At 35.2% G+C, this 8,816-nt stretch overlaps 1 protein-coding gene across 2 annotated transcripts in view; it reads left to right on the forward strand.

The window, feature by feature from the left end:
- The window catches only part of LOC106870843 (ADP-ribosylation factor 5), a 33,370-nt gene that overhangs the window by 20,617 nt on the left and 3,937 nt on the right, over nucleotides 1–8,816 (forward strand). The window contains exons 2-4 of one of the 2 annotated variants that reach the window (XM_014917074.2): nucleotides 3,730–3,912; nucleotides 6,601–6,735; nucleotides 8,146–8,616. In XM_014917074.2, coding sequence (XP_014772560.1) covers nucleotides 3,730–3,912; nucleotides 6,601–6,735; nucleotides 8,146–8,309 — 482 coding nt within the window. In that variant the 3' untranslated portion in view covers nucleotides 8,310–8,616. Of the gene's footprint in view, nucleotides 1–3,729; nucleotides 3,913–6,600; nucleotides 6,736–8,145; nucleotides 8,617–8,816 lie in introns of those variants that run through there. The other variant, XM_014917075.2, reaches the window with a different exon arrangement.

The raw sequence follows: 8,816 nt of genomic DNA on the forward strand, positions 1-8,816 counted from the left end.
CTTTGTAAAATATCAACTGCACGTGCTCAAGGTTTTTTTTTTTATCTTTATCTTTTAGTCAAGGGGTGAAAACTGTGCTCATAACCCATTACAAGGCCTCTGAAACTAGATGGGAAGGAAGGTATCCTCAAACTGGAAACCTGGTCCAGTATGAAATCTGTTAAAGGCATCCCAAAGAGGGATTCAGACTCATAATGCCAAGTGCTGGAAGAAGATTTTTATCCATCCAACATTTTTATAATTCCGGCAATCCACCACTTTAAGTTGATACATTTCTTTTATTAATCTTGAAAGGATGCGAGGCAAAGTTGAGCTCAGCAGGATTTGAACTCAGAACACAGAGATGTTGAAGCAAATACTGTGACAACACATTAACAACTCCATCAATTCACTAGATTGTCACTGCACCTCGAGTAATGAAGTGGTAGTTTCATCATAAATATCAACCTCACTCAATAACATAATCATGGATGATATTGGGGAAACTAATTTTCCGGTAACTTGTTATAAAATATTGTGGCAGTTGTTCTGAAATAGGACTGCACTCCCTGACACTGATGGGAAATGGGATAATAGTGAGGAGTAACAAAAATATGGATGAAAATATTTCCCCCAGAGTGCATTCTGTGTTTGTTTTCATAGGCAGTTATAGTACTCATAAATTCAATGCAAATTCAGACAGAAAGTGATTTTCTTTACAAATATTTTTGTTCTTGCAATATCATGATATGATTTGATCATAATTTGTTTTCAAATATAATTCTTTTTTAATCTTGGTAAAAGACCAGCAATTTTGAAGGGAGGAGAGGAATTGATTACATCTTGACTGATACTTTATTTTATTGACTGCCAAAAGGATGAAAAGCAGAGTCAAATATAATAACACACACTCAGAAACAAAGATTTTGCCAAGTCGAAATCTGGGGCTGTTTATATAACAGTAACAGCTGTTGTTTATAGCAGTCGATTTCAGTATTTTATGAGGGGAATTCATTAATGCTAATCTTAGAAATGATACATTTGTAGTTGTATGTGAAATTTTAAAAGTATATATTTTTATTAGTGCTTTTTAAACAGAAGAAACTTTTGCTAAGCTCCTAGCAAGTCACTCGTGCAACAGGAAAAGCTTACATGTTTCTCCAATTTTATTAGAACCAATCACAAAGCACCTTGTGACAATCACCATGATACATCTCTGATATTCATCTACATGCATAGACATGCACACATACATTTTACACTAATAAACTAAGGAACTGTGAGACATCTACAGATATTCTAAAATTTGCTCAGCTTGGAGCTGGAATACATCAGAACCAAAAATAAACAGTACAAGAAAGAAGGGACAACCACACGAATAAGGCAATCCCTTTGGCTCTGCTGTCAATTTTTTGTACTGCTTCCTACAACATTTCTCTTGGGTAGAACAGTTGCAGAGGCCTGTCTGGTCCTCCGAGTAATGCTTCAGATGGCTGTTGCAATAGCTGGTCTACAATTCCCAGTCCTCTTCTTCCCCAGTTCTAGACTGCTGCCCCAGTTCTAGACTGCTGCCCCAGTATGTACAAGACTTTGAGAAAGGTTACTTACTGGAATCAAAGTAGTGGTTAACAGCAACTTGTGACTCATGATTACTTTTTCCTCTTTCCTCATCAAAACAACTACAAGCAGGAAAAATATTTTACAGTCTCTCATCCTGAATCAAGGACATTTATTTACTTCACATTACCATTCTTTGGAGACATCCTTCTCAATGACTCAATGCTGATAATTCCACTTTGGTATCATGCTTATTTCACAGATACAGCTGGAATAGAAGCCAAATCGTTTGCTATTCTGAACTCTCTACAACATCTAATATTGATTTCAAATTTTGACATAAGGCCAGCAAGTTCGGGGGATGGGGGTAAGTCAATTACATCAACCCTCAGTGCTCAACTGGTACTTATTTTATTGACCCTGAAAGGATGAAAGGCAAAGTCAACCCCAGTGGCATTTGAACTCTGAACATAAAGACAGATGAAATAACACTAAGCATTTTACCTGGCATGCTAATGATTCTGTCAGCTTGTTACCTTGCAACAGCTAATATCACCAACTATTCATCTCTTTGACCAACATGTCGACATCCCACATACCACATGTCAAGTCAAACTTTTTTGACCATCTGTGAGGAAAACAGCACCTTGATGCAATTCACGCTGCCAGAAATCTGGAAATGACATGCTGTGCTGCTGGAAGCTCCAATGGAAACATTTCAGTGTGTTCAGGTCTCAATCTGAAGACATGTACTGAGAGTAATAAAAATCTCAAACATTCAGTCAATATCATTGTGTTTGGAGTGATCACTAGTGATTGCGATGTTTTGCTTCCATTCATCTTCCCACACAGCCTTAGTCTCAACACAGAGGCCTACATTAAGTGCCTGGAGAAGGTAGTGCTGCCCTGGGTCAAGATGGTGGCTGCTGGAAGACCCCAAGTCTGGTCACAGGATTCTGCACCATATCACACAAGCAGGAGAACCCAATCATGGCTGTCAAACAATTTCTGCGACCACATCACTTCTAACATCTGACCACCTAACTCCCCAGACTGCAAGCCCCTTGAATATCTTGTGTGGGGTACGGTTGAGTGAGAGACCAACAAAACTCCTTGTAACACCAAAGATGAACTGAAGGCAAGGATTATGGCAGCATTCACCAACTTAAACAAGGAGACTGTCTTGAAGAGTTGCAGGAGATTCCAAAGTCGTCTGAAGGCTGTGGTTGAAGCTAATGGTGATTTTATTGAATAAATTCGCTCATTAGTATTTCAAGATACTTTTATGTAATTTTGGTAAATATATCTGTTAAAGTGAGATGTCAGTGTTATTTTCATTTTTGCATAATTTAAATGACAGTTTATTCATCACACCCTGTATATATGTATGTGTGTGTGTGTGTGTGTTTATGTATGTATGTATGTATGTATGAATGTGTGCACGTTTTTATTTATGTGTATAAATATATATATATAGATATATATATGTACATGTATATGTACATAGTCAATCCAAACATGAACAAGCAAGAAAAAACAAAAATGCGAAGACGTGGAATAAGTACAGTGTTATTGGACGCTCAGGAAAGGAAAGAAAAGAAAGACGATTTCACGTTTCGTTTCGAGCAAGTGGTGTATTGTGTTCTTGAACAAAACATTCAATTTCACGTGGCTCATCTGATGTGTGACACACTTGTGCACCTGTACTAGCAATGCTGATATGATCACCATAAACAAATCATTTGTGCAGGTCTTTCAGTAAAAAACTGAACACTCATACATTGTCTTCAACAGAAGAGTCCATTAGAGATAGAAAGAGAGAGAGAGAGAGAGAGAGAGAGAGAGAAAGAGTATAAAAGGGATAAGTTATCCTAGTGGATACCATATTATCTCTCAAACTGATATAGATCGATCTATGATTAATCTTTATATTTTGTATCTTTTCATTTGTCTTGCTTGCTTACGTTCTGATGTTTGCTGAATTTTCTTGAGAACAATCTTTTCTTAGTGGTCGGACTATAGGTGGTCTACTTCTAGCAAAATGGATATCCACTTGGTGGTCATCCCTCTTATATGTATAAATATATATATACACACACACACACATGCTCACACACATGTCTACACACACATAAACAAACACATCTTGAGATATGTAGTTATATCAGTGACATGTTTAACATGTACTTGCAGGTAAAACACATCTGCTGTATTCTTGGCTCCTGGGACAACAGGCCGTTGTCAGTACACATCCTACTTTGGAATTTAATGTGGAGAAAATTATCACCCGAGATGGTCGTATCTTTTTGGTGTGGGATATTTCTGGGTGTGAGCGATTTCGGCCCAAACGGCGTCATTTTCTTGAAGGAACTCAAGGTTTGTTTAATTTTGCTGCTTGTTCCAAAATTTCACACCCAAGAAATTTTATACATATGTTTGTGTGTGCTTTTATGGACCTCTGTGTATTTGTGTATATGTGAATTTGTTTAATCCTTTAGTATTCAGATTACTTTGTCAAAGTAATACTGATTTATTCACATTGTTTTGAATTAATCACACATTACCTTGTTGCTTTGAGATTTCAATGACGTGATTGTATATTTTTAGAATGACATTGTAGTGTAGGTGTGAGATGCTGGATATGGCCAGTTTAAATATAAAATAGGTAGAACATTTGGGCTGGATATGGTTGGTTTAAATGCTAAAGGGTTAACAGCTATAAATTGTTTTATCTTCTTCATGGAGCACAATATTAATTTACTGGTGCACTTGAGATTTGATAAAAAAACATTAAAGGCACATTTCACAGGAAACGTTAAGCAAAACCATTACAAAGTTAAAAAATTTAGATTAAAATGTATTCTTTTGTTTGTTTCGGTCATTTGATTGCAGCCATGCTGGAGCACCACCTTGAAGGATTTTAGTTGAACAAATCAATCCCAGAGCATATTTCTTAAGCCTAGTACTTATTCTATTGGTCTCTTTTGCCAAACTGCTAAGTTACAGGGATGTAAACACACCAACACCGGTTGTCAAATGGTGATGGGGAGACAAGCACAGACACAAAGACACATACGCAGATCTCTCTCTCTCTCTCTCTCTCTCTCTCTCTATATATATATATATATATATATATATATATATATATAGAGAGAGAGATAGATAGATAGATAGATAGATAGGAGAAGATATATTAGATCAGGGGCTCTTAGCCATTTTTTACCTATAGCCTCTTTGATTACTATTTTATTCAAAATTTCTATTTTGTTTTTCACACATCAACTCGTGTAAGTTGAACAATGTAAAATGTTAGAGAAAGAACCCTAAATGTTTCTTGCAATACATACCAATACATACATCTAAAGCAAAATTTTTTTTAGGGATTCTTAAAATACTATTGTGGATCTCCAATTTACTGTTTTATTGCATGGACCCCACAAATCTTATATGGACCCTCAGGGGCCATGTGGATCTTGGTTGAGAACCACTGTATAAGATAATGTAGTTCTACATATCCCTAAAGTAAAAAACAGGATGATCATAAATGGAGTGCCTTTACTCATAAGCCTGCTTCATCAAGACAGAACAAGTGAGATAAATAACAACATCTATTTCACTATTCTATTGTCATGTTATCTGTTGCCTGATTGGGTTCTGCTTGAAGGAAATACAGAACTGGTTAGTGTCTTTCTCTGTGTTAGTGCATCTCAATCAGTCAACATGCTACAATCACTAGTTCACTGATGTGCAAATGAGGGCATCTCTGAGTCAATGGTTCTCAAATGGGGTCTATATAAGATTTTGCTGTTAATATTTATGTGCAGTAAATTGCTTATACTTTTACAATACACAAAATATTTTAATGTTTTCATACAATTTCTAGTAATATTTAATTATAAAAATACAGTAGGATTTTTTTTATATACATATGCGCAAGTGTGGTTGTGTGGTAAGCAACTTGCTTCCCAACCACATGGTTCTGGGATCAGTCCTACTGCGTGGCATCTTGGGCAAGTATCTTCTACTATAGCCTCAGGCCGACCAAAGCCTTGTGAGTGGATTTGGTAGATGGAAACTGAAAGATGTCCATTGTGTATATATATTTGTGTGTGTGTGTGTGTGTGTGTGTGTGTGTGTGTCTTTGTTTGTCCCTCCACCATCGCTTGACAACTGATGTTGGTGTGTTTACATTTCTGTAACTTAGCGGTTCAGCAAAAGATATCGATAGAATAAGTACTAGGCTTACAAAGAAAAAGTCCTGGATCGATTTGTTCGACTGAAGGTGGTGCTCCAGCATGGCCACAATCTAAATGACTGAAACAAATAAAAGAATAAAAGAAGAATACAATGGTTATGGAGGTCCAGTAAAACAAAATAGGAATTAAAGGGGTCCATAGGCAAAAAATGGTTGAGAACCACTGCTCTAAGCAGTCATTCCTGCATTTACCCATTTTCCCCTCAAAATCATCTGCAATAAAAACTGAAAGATATAGCATAGTATGTTCTCTTTCAGACCCTATTGAAACCCTTAATCCTCTTGCTGAATATCAAATAAAGAATATCAAATCCAATGAAACATTACAAAATCCTTGAGATACGTTTTATGTATTTTTTCACCAGACACTAGCTAAGAGCATCCATTATTGAAGAAATCAAAGAAATTATCCCATTTTTCAATAACCCTTTTGTTATAATATTTCTGTTGGAATACACTGCCTTTGTTTCTTTTGATTTTGAAAATTATATGAAGAATGTAGTAAATTAATTCTTTCATTATTAAGCTGGGGGTTTGGAACATAAAATAACAAGAAATTTTAATAGAAAATTTAAATTTAGTTCTCTTTGAAACAAAACGCTGGTATCACATAACAAGTACCAGTCAGAAGCAACTTGGTTTCCAAAGGGCTCACACAATTTTTTAATATAATAGTTTTTAAAGCTATGGCACTCACATATCCCAGGTTCAAATTCATAGGTATAAAGAAATAAAACTGTAATATCCATGTCTTTTAAAAGGGCACAATTGATATACATAATAACATTTATCTATTATTGTCTTTTCAGCTATTGTTTTTGTGATAGACAGTGCAAAACCTTTGCAGCTAAAATTGGCAAAACTTGATCTTTGGGAGATCCTGCAAGAAAATGAACTGAAACTTTGTCCTCTCTTAGTTATAGCTAACAAACAAGACAGCAAAGGTATTCTTAGCTGTATTATGTTTTGTTTTTGTTGTTTTATTTGTGTTATAATTGTCATTATTGTTTTATAGTTTATCTTTTAAAGGTTTCAGTAATTCAGTTGCTGGTTTACTGAAGAATTTGATAATTTTGAAACATAATTATTTTTTAATAGCCATCTACACTCTCAGAGTGGTTGGCATTAGGAAGGGCATCCAGCTGTAGAAACTCTGCCAAATCAGATTGGAGCCTGGTGTAGCCATCCGGTTTCAACAATCCTCAATGAAATCGTCCAACCCATGCTAGCATGGAAAGCAGACATTAAACGATGATGATGATGATGATGATGATGATCATTGATGAATCCAATTTTGTCAGTTGTGCTGTCCCGTTTAAAATGAACGCCTGGGTATGTGTGATCAGTTAAAGATTGGATAGGTTAATGTACATAAGGCATCACATATAACTTGTAATCTAAACTAGAGTCTGGATCCAATGATAAAGCTGACCAATTTAATTGGTAATCCCATTTTCTGGCTACAGAATACAATGGTTTCTTGTTGCTTACTGCCAACCCACTTGAGTTATTATCTTCCATAGAAGGTAATAAAACAGTTATTCATATACAGTTCTCCTGATCCTTACAGTAATAAGTTTTACTTGTGTATTTGAAACTCACTATTGTAAATCAATTGGAGAGTTAGGCGCCAAGTCTATAGACACAACACAGTAACATTGATGGAATACAAACGAACTCTCAACCTTTCAGCCACTAATCTTATAATCCTCTTCCCTCAATCTGTTGTCATTCTATAATTTTATAATAATTTTAAATCCAGTGATGACAATATGGAATGACAATAAGTCTTCATTTAACTTATATCCATAACCTTGTCGTAGTTCTTGGTTGGAAGCACTTCATATACATTATTGAAGCCTTCAAGATATGCAGGAACTTCACAATTCAATAGAATGCAATTATGGATGATCCTCTTCTTTAGAATATCTAGGTAGGTTTTAGAGTTTATGGTTGAATCTTGAAACATCAATTAAATACTAACTCTTCCTTTGAAGAAATGAAACTCCACTCCTTCATGTAGACACAAACAATGTCATAATGGCTGAAACATTATCTAAATACCAGCTCTTCCTTTGAAGAAATGAAATCCCCTCTTCCACACAGACACACACAATGTCATAATGGTTAGGTATTGCTTGACTCTTGAAAGTGTATACCTAGGATTATACCTTGAGTTTGATGAACAATAAATGAAAAAAGATGTAGATGTAAATTATTTAGTGGATTTCTCATCTCATCACTAAACAGTCCTTTATATTGCTTGTAACAATTATTAGTACTTCATATAAAATTACATTTCAGTAATTTTTTTACTATTATCTTAATACAGTCTTGAATTTTTCTAATTCTAGAAAGCCTTCCTGTGGAGAATGTATCAGACGAGATGGGACTTAGCAACATACAAGACAGAATGTGGTCAATTATAGCTATCAGTGCTTTAGAAACAGAAGGGGTTGATAAAGCATTGCGTGAGTTGTGTCGGCTTCTTGATGAGCACCGAGCTTCCATGCCTTAATTGTTGACAAGATATAAACTTGTCATAAAATCCAAAGAGTTGAAAACTAATGCATCTCTAAAACAAAAGACTATAAATATGTGAAAAAGGTCTTAAACCCAGAGCAACAGACGCCCATCTGAAAATCTCATGTACAGCGCCATTTTTTGAATTGATTTGATGTGATTTTCTTTGAAGACTAGCAGCTTTCTGCTGGTTTGTGATATTTGCCTTGAAAGTGGGTAGATTCCACCAATGGCAAACGTGTGCTGAACATTATATTGGTTATTGATTTGTATAAAATAAATCACATGTTTTATCAACAATACATCATATTTATGGATAATATTAAAAGAATATACAATAGATTGTGTTGAGGTATACTGGAATATACATCCTGCGTATATAAGCACTCACACACACTCACATATATGTATGTGTGTATATATATATATGTGTGTGTGTGTGTGTGTGTGTATATATATATATATGGAAATATATTTAAATATTGTCAAGCAATATATTACT

This window comes from Octopus bimaculoides, chromosome 11 (genome assembly GCF_001194135.2).
Source record: "Octopus bimaculoides isolate UCB-OBI-ISO-001 chromosome 11, ASM119413v2, whole genome shotgun sequence".
Classification (NCBI taxonomy): Eukaryota; Metazoa; Mollusca; class Cephalopoda; order Octopoda; family Octopodidae; genus Octopus; species Octopus bimaculoides.